Below are 18945 nucleotides of genomic sequence, written 5' to 3'. Positions count from 1 at the left end.
ATGTGATCCTGAATGCCTTTCGTTTGCCGAATTGTGTCTGTTTAAAATGCCACGGAAGGTGGGCAATGTATTGTCTAAACGGAATATGTACGTGTCTTTATGTTTTGTTTAGTTTTTTTCTTTGCAAATATGCATGGGTAAAATAAATAAATAAATACTGTCCTTGTGGTTTGGGATGCTATGTTTATATGCCTGTATATAGTATATGCTTGTGCACTTATGTGTGCCTTGACGGACTCCGTATGTGTTAAATCGTCAACAGTGACATTCAGGTACCCGTGATTTCTTAACCTGCGGCTATGCAACTCTGGAAATTTCGTTTGCAGCGTTACCCATTCCACCGCACCCCTGACTTTGCCAAAGAACTCTTTGCCTTACTCCAGCCTTTACAACTTGTCTGCAAAAGTTACCAGTCCTCATCAGAGGAAGAAAAGAATAAGCTGCCCAAGCACACCTGTGTTAGCTGCACAGTACCAATAGCCTAGATCAGGCACGTCCAACAGGTAGATCGTGATCTACCGGTAGATCACTGGACGTCTGTGGTAGATCACTGGTACATGAATGGCTCCCCCAAAGAAGCTCAACAACTTTGGCTCCCCTAAAAAAAAGCTCATGTTTTGCCCTGCACCCCCCAAAACAGGGCTTTCCTTCTCCCTAAAAAAGCTCAACAACAACTTTGACCTGAATGCCATAAAAAACGGGGCTTTCCTCCTCACCAAAAAAGCTCAACAACTTTCTCCTGAACCCCCCAAAAGGGGGTAGATCACTGCCAGTTTTTAACTCTGTAAGTAGATCACAGTCTCTTGGGAGTTGGCCACCCCTGGCCTAGATTGTGGGGTTTGGGGTGGGGGGAATCTCTTCTAATTTTACAAAAGCTTCCCAGTCTATTTGCCCCAGGCAAGTAGTTATTTCTTTATCCTTCCTTGGTTGACACCCTATTGAATTTTGCTGACGTACATTGGGCTATGAACTCTGTCTGGCTCATAGGGGATACCGCACTCACTCCACCAGGAACCATTTTCTGGCGTCCAAAATATATTTATGTGCAGTGCATGAATTTTCTGCATCTTTTGGCTGTGTGTGTGTGTGTGTGTTTTAATTTTATTTTAGCAGCTGGTCCCTGTAAAGTACCTTGATGCCCTTGTTTAATGGATATCCATGAACGCTTCTTTCCAGGAGAGAAAATTTGGACCTTCTCCTGTTCTTGCTTTGATATCAATGCTTTATATTGCATTGCCTTCTTGACCAAACCGATGTCATCTTGTTTGCACCGAGAGATTCCGTTTTGAGGCTGCGAAGTTCTGCTTACAAATGGAGGCCATCGATTTTAGGGAAGGGATCAGCCATTGCTTCTCCAAGCCTTAAAAGTCATTTTCAGTTTGATTTCCGGCGGGTCGAATCCAGGCAGAACAATGGCACGAGAGCCGCCACACACCTGTTGTCCGGCTGATCTTCCTCACCTTTATTATTATTATTATTATTCCCCACCCCCAGAAAGAAAAATATATGCTTGATGTTACTCCAAATCTGCATGATTAATTAAGCCATTGAACTCATGGGAGGGGAGGGATTTTCTCGGGATTTACTAAATGCCATGGGGGCTAAGATGCCATGTGACCATCTGTCACGGATGCTTTAGCTGAGATTCCTGCCTTGCAGCGGGTTGGACTAGATGATCCTTGGGAGCCCCTTCCAATTTTCTGATTCTGTGATTACAGGCGCATACCCAGCTGGAGTTTATGGAGCTTAAGCAACAGTGTTTGGGGAATGTTTGGGATTCTGGCTCTTATATGGCGGGACTTTGTCTGTGAAACGCATGCATGATGGACGGCGCATCTCTGCTTTCTGATTCGAATGGTGAATTACACTCAAAAGATCTGATACCCTGCCGTCTCTGACTGGGAACAACCCAAGGCAGTGCTAGCTAGTGGTTTCAGTGTTGCTGATTATCGTCTCGTCTGTCAGTTTTGTTTGCCTGATATGCTGTATTTCTGAAATAAATATTCTTTTGATTTCATAATGCTAGAGTTTTTGTCTCGGGTGTTCAGGGGCTCCGCCCCAAGTCTCTCTATAAGAAGAGTACTAGAGCCATCTGCTACATTTGCAGCTCACCTTTCCTCCAAGGAGGTCTAGGTGGTGTACATAATTCTCCTCCCCATTTTGTCCTCGCAACAACAACCCTGTAAGGTATGTTAGGCTTCCTGTTGAGATGTGAAAGGCGCCCAATCTCTGCACTTTCTGGAGACAATTTTTGCTCCAACAGGCTTTTTACCACAATAGTCCACTTGTGAGGGTTTTAAATGTATTTGCTGTTCTTGCGATTTAAAACAGTGTTCAATTGTGTGTAAATTGCCTTGAAACGGTGGTTTAGTGAGGCAATTCATAAATCAATGGAAATTATAATGACGGTTCTCTTTTTTCTTTTTTTGCCAAATCATTTTTATTAGAGTTTCCAATATAGCAAAATCACATTGAAACATTCCAAATTACATTCCAAATTATTTATCCAATTATCAATAAAAAAGTTCCAAATCTACCCAATTATTATTTAAATTTATTTAATGACGGTTCTCTTGGTAGCGGGAGCCACAGATTTCTGTAGCCCAGATACTTCCAGTGGATCCCAAACTTTATTGGGGGGGGCATTGCTCCTGTGCCCCCTAAGGTAAAGGTAAAGGGACCCCTGACCATCAGGTCCAGTCGTGGATGACTCTGGGGTTGCGGCGCTCATCTCGCTCTATAGGCCGAGGGAGCCGGCGTTTGTCCGCAGACAGCTTCCGGGTCATGTGGCCAGCATGACAAAGCCGCTTCTGGTGAACCAGAGCAGCGCACGGAAACACCGTTTACCTTCCCGCCAGAGCGGTCCCTATTTATCTACTTGCACTTTGATGTGCTTTCGAACTGCTAGGTGGGCAGGAGCTGGGACCGAGATACGGGAGCTCACCCCGTGGCAGGGATTCGAACTGCCGACCTTCTGATCAGCAAGTCCTAGGCTCTGTGGTTTAACCCACAGCGCCACCTGGGTCCCTTCCTGTGCCCCCTACCCTACCCTATAAAAAGCATTGTTCGGTACACTACAGTGGACCTGCTGATCCTGGAGCAGTTCCTGGCCATCCTTCCTCACGAGCTGCAAAGCTGGGTCAGGGAAGAGGGGCCAGAGAGCTGCGCCCAAGCCGTGGCCATGGCAGAGGATTTCCTGACCAGCCGTCGGAAAGCTGAGACGTGGAAGTGGCAGGTCAGAGCGCTTAATGCAGGGGGAGCCAATTTCTCCAGGGACTTCCAGACTGGGTTGTTGCCATGTGCTATGTGGGGGGGGGGGCTGCCCTTGAAGAGGACTAGCAGCCAGATCCTTGGGTAGGGTTGCCGCTGGTACTCATAGAACCCCTAAAACAGCTGCATTGGCTGCCAGGTTGTTTCTGCGCTCAGTTTAAGGTGCTCATGCTAGTGTTTAAAGCAGTGCTTCCCAAAGTGGGCAGGGAAAGGGGAGGGGGCATTACATGGGCGCTAAGAGGCAAGGGGGTGGCAGGGGGGAGCTAGTGGTCGAAATGACTACCAGGAAAAGCTGGCATCACTGGAACACGTTCGTCAGTTTTCTTATTAAACTCATTAAACTAGGATAGTTTCAAATGGAATTTGAATAAATGTGCAGTTAAGGAGTTTTCTTCATGGAATCAAGTATTCCGCTCTGGTCAGACCTCACCTGGAGTACTGTGTCCAGTTCTGGGCACCACAGTTCAAGAAGGATACTGACAAGCTGGAACGTGTCCAGAGGAGGGCAACCAAAATGGTCAAAGGCCTGGAAACGATGCCTTATGAGGAACGGCTTAGGGAGCTGGGTATGTTTAGCCTGGAGAAGAGAAGGTTAAGGGGTGATATGATAGCCATGTTCAAATATATCAAAGGATGTCATCTAGAGGAGGGAGAAAAGTTGTTTTCTGCTGCTCCAGAGAAGCGGACACGGGGCAATGAGTTCAAACTACAAGAAAAGATTCCACCTAAACATTAGGAAGAACTTCCTGACAGTAAGAGCTGTTGGACAGTGGAATTTGCTGCCAAGGAGTGTGGTGGAGTCTCCTTCTTTGGAGGTCTTTAAGCGGAGGCTTGACAGCCATCTGTCACGAATGCTTTGATGACGTTTCCTGCTTGGCAGGGGGTTGGACTGGATGGCCCTTGTGGTCTCTTCCAACTCTATGATTCTATGATTCTAAGTCCCGGTTGCAAAATCAGAAGTCCCATCCATTTAGGGCAGCAGCAGATTTTCTCCAATTCAAAAATGACAAGGAATACCTCAACTTAATAGGTACCTGAGTTTTTGTGTGTGTAATCAAAAGCATGGGAAGCAATGAAGAATCAAAGCTAGGGCTTCTCCACACTTCATCTTGACCCCACTGCCTTGCCACTTAATTGGGTCAAATGGCAATTCAGGTTTTATAATAATTGTCAGTTATCTTCTCTGAAGTAGCCAGAGCCCACATGTGCTTATTACTACTATTCCGTGGCATTATTGACATTTGGCACAGGAGCATTTTTGTACCTCTGTAGTAGAAGAAGTGAATTTTTAAAAGTGATTAAAAGGCATTTTTAAAAGTTTCTTCTGAAGCACAATGAGAATCTTATCTTTTTTATATAATAGCACAGGTCCAATTCTGAGTTGTCATGGAAAAGACACCTTTTCCTGCTAGCCAAAGGAGACTACTTAGTTGTGTATGTGCAATTTACACTTGAAGTGTTCTTATTATGTACAAAACAACCTGCTGGGGGATGTGGATGAGGTTAACCCTTTCTCTCCCTACCACGGTCCCATTTCAAATATTTTAAGCTGCTGTGAGTATTTCAAGGGAAGCAAAAGGAAACACTTGTGCGCTTCCCGGAAGTGTACGATTGGCCGATTTGGGGAACAGGACTGTGGGAGAGATGGGCCCTTTGGTCTGAGCTGGCAAGGTGCTTCTTCTGCTCCGGCTAGAGATAAATTCGGGAGGCAAGAGAGCTTTTGTGAGCCATGAGCCTCCAGGTGCAAAAGCAGTCTACCTCTAAAAACCAGCAGTTGACGGGAGGGGAACAGGGAAGAAGGGCTGCAGCTTCTGGTCTTCCCAAAGGTACTTGATTGGCCACAGCAGGACTGGGTGGATCTTTGGCGTAATCCAACAGGGCTCTTAAGTTTTCTCCCACCTGGTGTTGGACACACAGTTTCGAGTGCTTGTCCCATACATTACAGGCTGAGTCAGGGATAAGGAACCTTTTCCAGCCTCAAGTTCCTTTCTAGGCAAGCTTCTGGGCTACCAACATGAATCTGACCAAACTGCGGGAGGCAGTGGAAGACAGGAGTGCCTGGCGTGCTCTGGTCCATGCGGTCATGACTAAACAACAACAACAACAATATAGGTTTTGCTGACTTGATAGGTGGCACTGTGTAAAAAGGTAAAGGGACCCCTGACCAATAGGTCCAGTCGTGGATGACTCTGGGGTTGCGGTGCTCATCTCGCTTTATTGGCTGAGGGAGCCAGTGTACAGCTTCCGGGTCATGTGGCCAGCATGACTAAACCGCTTCTGGTGAACCAGAGCAGCGCACGGAAACGCCGTTTACCTTCCTGCTGTGTAGCCACTGACATTTTGACAGGTTTTCGATTTTTTTTCCTTTTGCAAGACAGTAGGTACCATAAAGAAGACTGATTGCCAAAGAATTGATGCTTTTGAATTATGGTGCTGGAGGAGACTCTTGAGAGTCCCATGGACTGCAAGAAGATTAAACGTATCCATCCTTAAAGAAATCAGCCCTGAGTGCTCAATGGAAGGACAGATCCTGAAGTTGAGGCTCCAGTACTTTGGGCAACGCATGAGAAGAGAAGACTCCCTGGAAAAGACCCTGATGTTGGGAAAGATGGAGGGCACAAGGAGAAGGGGACGACAGAGGATGAGATGGTTGGACAATGTTCTCGAAGCTACTAACATGAGTTTGGCCAAACTGCGGGAGGCAGTGAAGGATAGGCGTGCCTGGCATGCTCTGGTCCATGGGGTCACGAAGAGTTGGACACAACTGAACAACTAAACAACAACAGGTATATTTTACACTATACAAAGTTACATTTAGTAGGGAGATAACATAAAAGTAACATTAAAGAAAGTAACATTAGTACCAAGACGGTGAACACAATTATAATATCTCACCGTGGCTGGAAAAGGAAGCATTACAGCAGACTGATTATACAGTGGTTTTGAGCACCACAGGGTGCAATGAAGGGGTGGAGACTTAATTTTTAGCAAATATTTATTCCTTTATTGATACAGAGGAAAATAAATCTTTATTCAATTTAAAATTCTTACATCACAATCAAAAAGCATTCGCTGCTCCTTGAGAAAACATTCAGCAACTGCGAAGACTTGGGGACATTAAAAAAAAATAAAAAAATAAAGATCACTTGATCACTGAGTCATTTCCAGGAAAGGAAACGCCCAGTGGCTGAAAACAGAGAAAGTGAAACTTAACTCGCGTGAGGGAGCCATGGCTGCTGCTGCAGGGGGTCACATCCAGCGTCTCCGTGATGAAGCCACTTGCTCCATCTGCCTGGATTACTTCAAGGATCCAGTGACCATCCCAGAGTGTGGGCACAACTTCTGCCGATCCTGCCTGATCCAGTGCTGGGGGGAATCGGAGGCAGAGGCTTCGTGCCCTCAGTGCAGAGAACGAGTCCAGAGAAGGAGCCTCATCCCCAACCGGCAACTGGCCAACGTGGTAGAAATAGCCCAGAATCTCAGCCTTCAAGAGGTGAAGAAGGAAGGAGGGGAAGGAGGAGTCTGCGAGGATCACCAGGAGCCCCTGAAACTCTTTTGCAAGATAGATGAAGCCCCCATCTGCGTGGTGTGTGACAGATCAAAGGAGCACAAACACCACGAGGTGATTCCTCTGAAGGAGGCTTTCGAGGAATACAAGGTAGGAGATCCCCGGATCTTGAGAGGGTGAAATAGCTGTGGATTCTTCTTCGGAGGTTTTCTTTTTAATTCTCAGGTCCAAAGGAAGCATGGCATTAATTGGTGGTTGTTTATTATGTAAATAGCAGCCCAGGGGAAGCCTGAGGTCTGGGAGGAGGGAGTTGACGTCTTTCTCTCTGCCAGGGGGACAAAGAGATCTTTCCTTGAAATACTCACAGCAGCTTCAAAGATTTGGGTTGGAGTCGTGGCAGGGAGAGAAAGGGTTAACCTCATTCACACACCCCCAGCAAGGTTGCTTTGTACATATGAAGAACACTGCAAATGTAAATTGCACATACACAGCTAAGTACATGTCTCCTTTGGCTAGCAGGATACCTCCTCAATGCCCTGCAAAGCAGAGAGCAGCAAGGGGTCAGCTGCAGGGGGGGGGAGGTAACCAGGAATTGACCAAATGGTGCAGGATCCCCCCCACCAAAGTATCTGTTGGAAGCAGATTTTCGAGTGGTGGTGGAAACGCCTACTGGTGGGTAGCACGCTTATTCTGGGGGTGCTGTGGGGCTTGTGCGCTGAGGTTTCAGTTGGGGGGGGGGGCTGAGGATCTCCTCCCATCCCAAATGGCAAAGGACTCCGTGGTTCAGAGTAGCATCTGCAAAGACTAGGGGAAAAGTTGACTTTGCCATGACAACTCAGAATTGTACCTGTGCTATCATATAAAAAAGATAAAATTTTAATTCTGCTTCAGAAGAAACTTTAAAAAAAATGCCTTTTAATCCCTTTAAAAATTCACTTCTTCTACTACAGAGGTGCAAAAACGCTCCTGTGCCATGCAATGTCAATAACGGATTAGCCCTAAAATGGAAGATTCATTACACTCTGTCTTAGTAAGAGTTAATCCACCTCCAACTTAACTGACAGCGGGGCAGTTCCTGGTTTAAAAAGGAGGGAACAGTTGCAAGGGGGAAGAGTGGGGAGCTTAGAGTGGAAAGAAAAAAGAAGAAAGGTGTTGGGCCAGGATAGTGGGTGTTTTGGTTAGGCTTAGGGTAACTTGAAGTAAAAGTTCAATGGAATTGATGTATAACTGCAACTAAGATTGTAACTTTATGAATCTTTAAAAACCATGTTTGCAAAAAAATAAAATAAAACTCATCCTTGTTGTGCCTACAAAAATGGTCTTAGTTGTTCTAGCAGTGTATCAAAACTCAAAGAGGTGAAGACTCAAGAGAGGGCAAAACTTGCCTAAGGAAAAAGAGGATAGTTTGTGTCCTAGAGTCACACCGAAGGGTCAATGGGGGTGAAAACCTAGAGTGCCACAAATTTGCCAGGGTGATAAGGTAAACTGATAACAGTGGGGATCCATGCTGAGGGAGGCCCTTTACTGTAGGTCAGAGGTTGTTCATTCAAATAGCCTTGATGGGTTATGATAATAGGCCACTAGAGCTGTTTAAAATAAGGACGGAAAGATTTGAGGGTGAATTGCTTCACCCCTGGACTTCCTTCGTCTTTCAAATTTATTAAAATAATAAATTTGTTTCAAATTTATTGAAAGCGTCGGGGATTCGTTGCAGCCGTGTTGGTCTGCCATAGTCAAAACAGAATAAAAAATAAAAAAATTCCTTCCAGTAGTAGCTTAGAGACCAACTAAGATTGTTCTTGGTATGAGCTTTCATGCACACTTCTTCAGGTACACTGAAACAGAAGTCACCAGACCCTTATATATAGTGAGAGGGTGTGGTAAACCAGTTGACGACTGTTACTGCAATTGGTCTTGCAGGAAAAAGCAAGGGGTGAGATGGCTAAAAATACCGGTAGCTTTGTCATGTATAATGAGATAAGAATCCAATGTCTCTATTCAGACCAGGTCTCTCCATGGTTTTAAGTTTAATTCCATGAAATAGTAATAATAATGAAATGAAGCTGGCCCCTTTGAACTTGTGGGGTGACCAGACAGCAATATTCTGATTGAAGGAGCTGCTTAGGTGGATTCTGGCTGCAGCAAAAACTTCTTTGGCCCAGAAATGGAAGAAGCTGCAGCACTTAAATCTCTCCTGGTGGTCCAAGCACATGTGGGCTCTGGCTACTGCAGAGAAGATAACTGACAAGTAGCAGAAAACCTGAATTGCCATCTGGCCCAATTAAGTGGCAAAGCAGCTGGGTCAAGAGGAAGGGTGGAAAAGCCCCAGGCTTGCAGAAGAGGGGTTTGGAATGGGTGAAGTTTTGGATCCGATTCCTGCCTCACCCGTTCCTTCCTCCTCCTCCTCCTCCTCCTCCTCCTCTTCCCACGTCTCCCTGGGACCTCAAAATGAGAATTCAGGCTGGGACGTTCCTTGGAGAAGACAAAGGAGCAAGACTAGTTAGTTGTAGAAGAGGGGTTTGGAATGGGTGAAGTTTTGAGAAGCCTCTTGGGCTGACCTCACTATCTCTTTGATGCTCAACTTATGCATCCCAGGTTGGATCCGATTCCTGCCTCACCCCTTCCTTCCTCCTCCTCCTCCTCCTCCTCCTCCTCCTCCTCCTCCTCCTCTTCCCACGTCTCCCTGGGACCTCAAAATGAGAATTCAGGCTGGGACTTTCCTCGGAGAAGACAAAGGAGCAAGCATGGCTTCCTTTGGTCTTCTCCAGACTAGTTAAAACAAACTAGAAAATTCTTTCCAGTAGCACCTTAGAGACCAACTGAGTTTGTTCTTGGTATGAGCTTTCGTGTGCATGCGTGCTTCTTCAGATACTTAAGTGTGCATGGTTTCAGGAAGGGGGGGAACTACGGCCACCAGGGAGACCTTCTCAGCGACCCACTCTTCATCAGGATAAAAGACAGAGAGGAGGAAGCGCGCAGGCGAAAGGAAGAGATCACCCGTGGGGGGGGGGGGGGGAGAGAGAAACCAAAAATCACACACACACTTTCTTCTTGGGTTGTTGGAAAACAGTCGTGATCTCCTCCCCCCCCCCCATGATTCCCATTTCACTCCCACCGCCAGCCTCTCCAGCGAAGACAAATAGCCCCGGCACAACCTCATGCCTCTTCTCTTATCTCGCCTCTCCCCACCGCCACCACCCAGGTGCCGCCTCTCCTCGCCTCCCGCGCTTGCCGCCTCTCGGGGGGGGGTTGGGCAAGCGGGGGATGAGGGGTGTGGCACTGGAGCGGTGCAGGGCTCTGCGCGCCCTTCCAGTGCTCCCGGGAGCGGCATGGGCAGCAGCGGCTGCACCGCTGGCGCGCGAGCGCCCGGCGGACAGCTCGCCCGTGGGGGCGGGGCCGGGTTGGGGAGGGGGTGCCCGGTATGCCGGCGGGCTCGCGGGGGCGCCCCTGGGGGGCCCGGCGCCCTGGCGCACCGCACCACTAGCCCCTATGGATGAGACGGCCCTGGTGAGGAGGCACCCCACTTTGGGGCAGCTCAGAGACCAAGAGGAGGACTCCTAAGGAGAGGAGAGAGGAGAGGAGGCTGAGAGAGCACTCTGTAGGGGAGACTGTTCGAGAAAGGGTGAGGGGCTGCAAGCTCTGCAAGCAAGGGGGGACCCAACTGGGATCCTGAGCCCCACAGGGGTGCCACAGACAAAATGTAGTTGGTCGAGGGAGTCATGGGCCCAAAAAGGTTGAAAACCTCTAGACCTTTATTTCCTCCAGTAAACTACTATGCATATTATAGCAAGGCCACTGAGCCCAAGAAGCCAGTGTAATATTCATCTCCTCTCTTTGTGTCTCAATCAAACCTGAGTTTTTCCTTTATTCTTTAGGGAGAGATCTGTAACCACCTGGAGATTCTGAGGAAAGAGAGAGAGGAAATTCTGGCCTATCAAGCAGACCTGGACAAGGAAAGCAAAGACCTCCTGGTAAGAGTCTCTATTGTTACTAGTGAGGGAACAAGCACTTGAAGAATCGAGTCAGGACTGAGGAGGGATGGGGAAATCTGCATTTTCAGCTTCTCCTCATTTCTCCTTTTTCCATCTCTGTTTGTTTATTTGTTTATTATTCTGAAAATGAATCAAATGCTAGGGTAGCTACTTCCTTGTATAAATATTTTTATATGTACTTTACCCTCATAAATACATTTTTTGTGAACATTACCTGGCTGGGTCAACCTTGAACAACTCAGAGCTGTGAATTTCAAAGGATTGCTCTGTTTTGGTCTCCATTAGGTAAATTCACCCCTTTGAATGCAGCTAATTTAAGTTTACAATGCTACCTTTAGTGACGAACTTAATTCGTTCTGGAGGTCCGTTCTTAACCTGAAACTGTTCTTAACTAGAGGTGTACTTTCACTAATGGGGCCTCTTGCTGCCATTGCTCCGCCAGCACACGATTTCTGTTCTCATCCTGGGGCAAAGTTCTCAACTCGATGTAACTTCCAGGTTAGCAGAATTTGTAACCTGAAGGGTTTGTAACTCGAGGTACCACTGTATTTCCCATTGTCGTTTATTATGTGAATAGGAGTCAAGGAGAAGCCCCAGCTGAGAGGGTGGAAGCAGTTCAATTCAAATCCTGTTTTATCATAAATATTACTAAACAGTTGTCTTTCTAAATGTGCGCTGTTGCTCATCTTTAGGAAATTCAGGGAGCTATCAGGATAAACACTGCACTTTCTCCTCACCCTCCTCTGTTTCTGTTGCCTTCCTACACGTAAACGGCCCCAGTCTAAACTGAGGGGTCTTTTAAGGCCATTGATGATCTCTGAACAGCTATGAAGTCTGGTTATGCCATGACCCAAAACATGCAGGGAATATCCTGTGGGGATGTTTAGGGAGGCAGGAGAGGATATATTATTTTATTATATCCTTCCTAACTTGCGCTGGCAAGTTCTATAACTTAGCAGAGTTGTTAAACAACCCCCCTTTTAAATCACACAGCGGATTCCTGGTTTCCCTTTTTTATGTCCCTCCTTAAAGAATAGACGTGACCATCTGATTAAAGTTAACATAAAAATAGTTTACTTACAATCATCCAGTTCACAATAAGATCCCTGAAGGCAGACTTAATTTACAGAACAACGTATAACTTAATTTACAGAACAACGTATAACTATGTGAACTATCCCATAAGGGAAATAGTTACAAGTGACTGTGACTGAGCAGTCACTTCTCCTAACTCTTAGGAACACACAGTGGAGAACACACAGAGCAGAACATGGAGGCCATGTGCTCCTTTACCAAGAACAGGCCACACCCACATCAGGTCACATGCAAAGGAAGTCTGTCTCTCAGGAGAAACTAGCAAGTTTTCTCCTGAGTGATACAAAGCATTCATCAGCATGTCTTTAAGCAGCATGTCTTTAAGCAGAGGTCTTTAAGCAGAGGCTTGACAGTCATCTGTCAGGAATGCTTTGATGGTGTTTCCTGCTTGGCAGGGGGTTGGACTGGATGGCCCTGGTGGTCTCTTCCAACTCTATGATTCTATGATTCTATGATTCTATGATTCTATGATTCTATGTGCATTGTAGGAATGTTTTTCATCCCACATATCCATGGCTAGGGGAAAAAAATACTCCTTTCTTTAGGTTTTAGCTCTCTGCGAAATAGAAGTAAACAGAAACTACTATGGAGAGGGCTTCCCCTCAAAATAGATGTTTACTTCTTTAGTAACTGGAGGTTTCATCTCTTTGAAAAATCAGAAGTGCCCTCCCTGTGGAATTCTCATAATTCTCTTCCTGATGTTCTGAAAACTGACCATCTTCCACACTCAGACCTCCTCTTTTCTTGCAGAAATTGCCAGAAACGGAGAGGCTGAAGACTGTGCAGAAGTTCAGAGAACTGCGCCAGTTCCTGGAAGAACAAGAGAAACATCGGCTGAATCAAGTGGAAGAGGTAGAGAAGGAGATTGCAGGGAGAAGGGATGAGCAGCTGGCCAGACTCTCCAGGAAACTCTCCTCTCTTGAGAAGATCATCCAGGAGATGGAGGAAAAGTGTCAGCAGCCAGCGAGTGAACTTCTGCAGGTAAGACGGTGGCAGGAACAGCCCAAGGCTCCAGGAAAAGGCTGCCTCCCATCCTTTATGTGCCCCTTTCATTTATACAAGGAGTGCAGGGACTCAGATGATGGAGCCTCTAGTCAGGTTTGTAATGGACAGGAAGACCCAAGAGACCCGGGATGCTTAACTCACCTGAATGCAGACTAGAGATTATTCTGTGTTATTGATGGAAGGGGAGGTGGTTTTCTGCTCTATGCTGAAGATTTGTCTCTGAATGCCTTTCAGCTGTGATGGGCTTCGCCTAGGATGCATTCAGGCCTCCTTCCGACATGAGCCAGTCTCTTGACCAAGCTTCTCTTCCTGTTCCCCCCACAACTTCTGGGTTGATCCCTTTCCCCATGGATACAGATTGGCTCAAAATAGTGCTCAGTCACAGTGACCAAAGAGCAAGACAAAGGGACTCATCCAGACTCCTACTTGTCCCACCCCTTCCCTCCAGGAAAACTCACTGTTTACTGCTGAATGAGAGCAAACATCAGCCAGGTTTTCTCTGGATTGACCTTTGGTTTGATGTTGCACTAAGGAGCAGGTTTTTCCTGAGGGAAAGAGGCAGGGCAAAGGCAAAACTACTTGGACTCGTGTTTTCTGGGCACAGGAAAAGCAGAAGTGTGGAGGAGCCCAAAGAAACACTGAGCTGTTTTATTGCCCCTTTGGAGGCATTTTATGCTGCAGGTGCTTTTTTTTTTACTTCCCAATGGAAAATAGAATTTGAAATTTGGGGATTTCTATGGAAGACAATTTGGGATAGTGCCCTGGCAGGATTATCCTGTAGGTTTACGTATGTCTGAATTGCACAATGAAAACTGGATTAAAGTTATTAAATTATAATCTAAGACTAGAGTTGGTGTGAATCCACAAACATGAAATTACCCTAAAATGTTGGTGGGTGTACATAAGGATTTTATACAATAATGGCAAACTGATGTGGAAATGTGGACTACTTGATATCAGAACAATTAATAATTTCAGATTGGAAAAATAAAAGCTGTGAGAAATGAAAACTGGTTGATTCCACCATCCTTACCCAAAACCTTGGTATGTGCCAGGCAGACTGACATCCGAGGGCCAGGCTGTTTCTCCACTCTGAGGGGGTCTGAGGGGGTCTTCCTAGTGTGGCCTGTGGTGTGCAGTGAATTCCCTTCTCTTTTCTCCTCTAGGATGTGAGAAGCACCTTGCAGAGGTAAGTGGATCTGGCTCATTCCCATTAGCATCTCTCCATGAGGCTGGGATGCAAGAACCTCAAACATGGATCTCCAGAGGCTGCAGGGGGGAGACTGTAGGACTCACTCTCTGCAGCATCTCACAGGCAAAAGCAGGGCCCCCTCTTTAGAACTTGTAGCCCCCCCAATTCTCCTTCCAAGGTTCAAAGTCAACTGTCTCCTCCCTCCCTCCCCACATCACTTCACACAGGGATAGGGGCTCTTTTCTTTATCTTGCACTTTCTCTTCATTTACTTTTTGGTAATTTGAAACATCTAGGAGAGAAAGTGCCAAAGATGCTTGGGAAGAGCTTAGGATGTGGCAATAGATTTCCATGTCCAACTAGAAACCCCCCAGCTCTGGTAACTCAGCCCCTTTGAGGCACTTAGGGAGGGAAGGTCTGCTGGTCTAGAATGGATGGGTTCTTTTTCTTAGGAGCCTTTCCAACATGAGAGGCTGCGGGTGGTCTGGAGTGGGGGGGGGGAGTCTGGTTGTTTCCTGCCTCTGGAGGGAGAGTCCCATGGAGCATGCGGTTGTGCCCTTCCTGGGTGAGAGAGGGGAGCAGGAAGGGTTTAAGTTGTTCTCCTTGACCTCATGGCAGCTTTGGGCATCACTCACATCCTCTGGAGTGGCTGAGGGAGGACGGGATTGCAGACACCCCAATTCAGGGGTTTGGTTCTTACATCCTGGGACCTTCCCAGAAAGTTGTTATGGGGCAGCATCGTTGGAAGCCATGGGAGCCTTCTGGTGGTATCGCATAGGGTTACATCTTGTCCCTTGTGCTGTTTAGCATCCTTACGAAGCCACTGACAGCTGTCCTCAGTGATTTTTTGACTGAGGTCTCCCCAATTTGTGGTGGACACCCAGCTTTATCCCGCTTTTCCATCTCAGTCAGGGCAGGAAGTTGAAATGCTAGACCGGGGCTTGGAGCTGGGTGTCAACAGATGAAGCTGAATCCTGAAAATGACCTGTTGGGATATGAACGTCAACTTTGTTCATGTCATTGAGATCTCCTGCAATAATTTGGGAGACAGTGCCACAATGGGACCATTAATTGTTTTCCTTTTCACCAGGTATGAGAAAAGAGAGCATCCAGAGAAGCCACTGGCTTTCCCTCCAGAGCTCAGGAACAGGATCTTGGAATCCTGTGATCTAAATCACCTTGTGGAGGATGCAATGAAACAATGGAAAGGTAATGAAAAATGGTTGCTAGGATTTCACACTGGGAATTCTATTACTTCTTCAGAACTGAACATGCCAGGCTCTTATTGCATGGAATTGAGTAACCCCAGGATACCTTCCTTCTTGGTGCTCCAGCCTTCATTTCCCGCCCCCAGAATGGCCTATGTTGTGCTTCTGTTTACAATTCTCTGGAACCTCCGTTTCCTTGTGGTTCCGTCTGGAATGTGGAAAAGGGCATTAAGAAGCCCCCAGTTCCCCCTCTGCCTCCTGCTCAGGCTTGTTTCTCAGCCGTGGAGCCAAGGCCTGAGCCATCTCCTCCTCAGATGTCCCCCTGCAGCTGCGATATCTAGTGCTTCAGCCTTCAAGATCTCCTGAGAGGAGATGGAGACATTGAGGGTGGAAGCAAGAGCACATGAGCCCCAAAAGGGCACAATTCTGCTTGTTAAATACCTTAAAGATTTGTAGAAGTTTTGTTAGGAAGGACATCCCTTTGCATGACAGCTCTGCCAATCCTTCCTCATCAACCTTCGCTTCTCCTTCTGTTTCACAATTTTGGTTTTAATAATTTCCACCACCACTTTACTTGGGGAAGATGTCAAGGCTGCCTCCATCTTCCCTCTGCCTCCTTTTACAGGATTCCTATTGCTCTGCCTCTCCTCCAGTCCAAGAATGTAGAGCCCAATTTCAGGGACAAAGTTCACAGACCATCAGGATTTATGCTGAATATTCTTATTCTGCTATTTAAAGCTTTAGTTATTTTCATGGATTCTTCCTATGATTTTCTATTTTTTAATTATTATTTTTACGATTTAATAATTGTACTTCAATTTAAGGGTGCTACGTTTTGAAGTGTTATTTTGTATGGAGATTTATTTCTGGTGAAAGAGTGTTGCCCTTACACTTTATATCTCTTTGCTTCCTCAGATGCTCTGTTATTCAGAAAACCAATTCAGAAAGGTAAATTTCCAGGGGAGGAACAATTTTACAGGAGAAATGGGGACTGGTATTTCATTGGTCTTGAACCGTCTGTTCTGCAGACTTTGGGACCCCCACCAATGGCATAACTGTGGGTAACAGTTCTCTAGTGGTGTTTGGGTTTTTCGTATGTCCCATGAATGAACTGGTTTGAAAGCTTGCATGGGGGGCAGAGCTTGTCCCTGCAAAGAACCTGCACGCCAGTTGTGAGTTCCTTTCCTGCCTATAGACTATTATCCTGATTTTCCCCTTAATTTTATAGATTTTGCTTTATTTAATAAATGTATATACTGCTTGATTGTAGGGAAAAGCCTCAGAACCTTAAAATATCTTACAAAAGCCCTTAAGGAGAATCCTGCAGGGTCAGTCCAATGTCCATCTTGTCAAGTTTTCCTGTATAGGGAACCTCCCTTGCATTTTGTTTTCCCTCCACACAATCTGGAAAGATTCTTTTGGAGCTTCTTGAGATTTGTTTGGATTTCCCCCTCATGAAGTATGTTAAAAAGGGCACCCACAAGAACCCAGTCCCTCCTCCACCTCCTGCCAGGCTGGATTTTGAATGATTGTCTTCTGCCATTTTTCTAGTATGGTTTACCATTTCTGATTTTCCCATGGAATAATGGAATAGGAGAGATTGAAAGGATCCCTAGGATCATCTAACCGCCCCGCCCCCCCGCAATACAGGAATTACTGCTAAATACATTAGTTGTATTAATTCCTTAGGCCTAGTGATGTTAAATTCTCAAGAATAATCTTTTGGAGAATATTTAACATCACTACTTAGGCCTACAGTTGTCATGTTTAAATTGTTTGTTCTATGATTTCATCTTTTGCTTGAAATAAGGAAATGCTATGTTATGGTGAAGTTTTCTAAAAAAAGATTTCTTTTTTTTAAGCTATTGCATTGTAGCCTGTTAAGCCTCTCGTTTTGCTTCCTCAGATGTTCAGTCATTCAGAAATCTTCAGAGAGGTAAATTTCACATGGAGACCCCAATTCACAGGAGGGGGGGACTAGTGTTTCAGGGGGGGGTCAAGAGTCTGTTCTGTACAACTTGACTCTAGCCCTGCTGTTTGTACCACAAAGGCAGAGAGGGTGGATTTTAAGGTGCAGAAGGGAGGGGGGGAGAGAAACTGCCCAGAAGGATCAGATGGAGGAGGAAAGAGTTTCATTCCTGCCTAGAGAGAGTTGGGTTGCTTTTCCATGTGACCTTTTCCAGGACTGATTGCCACATGTCCTCTTTTTCTTGGACAGGTCCTCTATTTTCATGATTAAAATTTCTTCCCTGGGCGGATTTTTAAAATTTTTAAATTTGGCAAAATGTCTCCAGTTGTTTTGTTTTGTTTTTGGTTTACAGGAACCCATGAAAAAAATTCTAGTGCATTAGACTCAGATCTAAGGCACCTAGTCTAGAGCAGAGAATCGCAACAGAGCAGCATCTTAAGCTAGTGACATACTGTATAAAACCCTTTTCTTGTGGCTGAACTAAAAAGACGCTGGCTCAGCTACAAGATCTTGGAGGAGTCCGGGAGGGCAAGAGTTAACATCCCCCTGCCCTTAAGGAGAGTCCATATGTACATGTTTAACATTAATAAATTGTTCTGTGCACACTTGCGTTCACAAAGAGGTGAACAGGAGCCCAAATACTTTCATGTGGCAAGCTGGGGAGCAATATGTATTATTATTATTATTATTATTATTATTATTATTATTATTTTGTTGAAAGTTAAGAACATTGCTACTAGCTATATATCACAGCTTCAAAAGTCTGCATAGAGTAGGGGTATTTAAAATGACTGTCGTCATAGCAATCCATGGTTAAAAGTAGAAGTTGGCAGGTGTGTCCTTTTTTTGCTTTTCAGAATAACCCTACACTTGCCTATCATGACTTTCTCAGCCCCTAAGTGGTTATTCCCCCTTCCCCCAGAGAAGTAGTCTTCTGGTATATATTAAATCCAAAAGAGAAGCATGGAATAAGCAGTCCTTTGTAAAATTGCCCTGCCACCTTCCTCCTCTTCTCTGGCGGCAAGCCCTAAACATCCAAGATGGTAGGGAGGAAGGCAAGGAGAGACCAAGTGGGTGAGAGAGATGGAGAGCAGGAATAAACAGGCCCCCCACTTAACACAATTTTCACTTGTGGGAACGAGGGCCCAGAATGTGACCCCCGTGAAAGTGAGGGGGTGCCTATATGTGGTTTTATGTTGTATTTTTATGCTGTAAACCACCCTCAGACCTATATTCAAAGGGCAGTAGGCAAATGTGATTTTATTTATTATTATTATTATTTTTATTATTATTTATTTATTATAACAGAGGGTTCCTCATCTCCCACCCCAACCCAGAGCTCCCCAAAGACCACAGAGATTGTCAGAGGAAAGCAGCTTCTCTCCTCTCCTGCCTCCTCCAATTCTCCTCTCTTTCTCCTTCACTAACACAGAAGAGAGGAGTAAAAGGTTTACTGGGTGGGTTTTTCCTCTTAGAAAATGCCTGGGTCGAGAGGAGGGCAGGCACAATGCACATCGAATATAAGAAAACGATGGATACTGATTTAAAAACCAACAAGGAAGATGTTTATTCTGATGAAAGTCTGCAAGGAGTCTCAGTCGTGCAAGCAATGCAAAGAAATCCCATTGATCTGAAAGGGAATCTGTGTTTTTCGGCTGTTTTTTATTTATTTAACAAGATGTCTTTCTCTGTCTCTCGGCTGCCTCT

At 45.7% G+C, this 18945-nt stretch overlaps 1 protein-coding gene across 1 annotated transcript in view; it reads left to right on the top strand.

Annotated features, from left to right (window-relative positions):
- The first annotated feature begins 6473 nt into the window (after nt 1–6473).
- The window catches only part of LOC117042454 (zinc finger protein RFP-like), a 34152-nt gene continuing 21680 nt past the window's right edge, over nt 6474–18945 (top strand). The window contains exons 1-6 of the mRNA XM_033141999.1: nt 6474–6928; nt 10654–10749; nt 14037–14059; nt 15152–15270; nt 16185–16217; nt 17176–17205. Coding sequence (XP_032997890.1) covers nt 6500–6928; nt 10654–10749; nt 14037–14059; nt 15152–15270; nt 16185–16217; nt 17176–17205 — 730 coding nt within the window. The 5' untranslated portion in view covers nt 6474–6499. The remainder of the gene's footprint in view (nt 6929–10653; nt 10750–14036; nt 14060–15151; nt 15271–16184; nt 16218–17175; nt 17206–18945) is intronic.

The sequence above is a fragment of the Lacerta agilis genome, chromosome 2 (assembly GCF_009819535.1).
Source record: "Lacerta agilis isolate rLacAgi1 chromosome 2, rLacAgi1.pri, whole genome shotgun sequence".
In the NCBI taxonomy this organism is placed as follows: Eukaryota; Metazoa; Chordata; class Lepidosauria; order Squamata; family Lacertidae; genus Lacerta; species Lacerta agilis.
The sequence above is the reverse complement of the archived record's forward strand: the minus strand, read 5'-3'. Positions and strand labels throughout refer to the sequence as shown.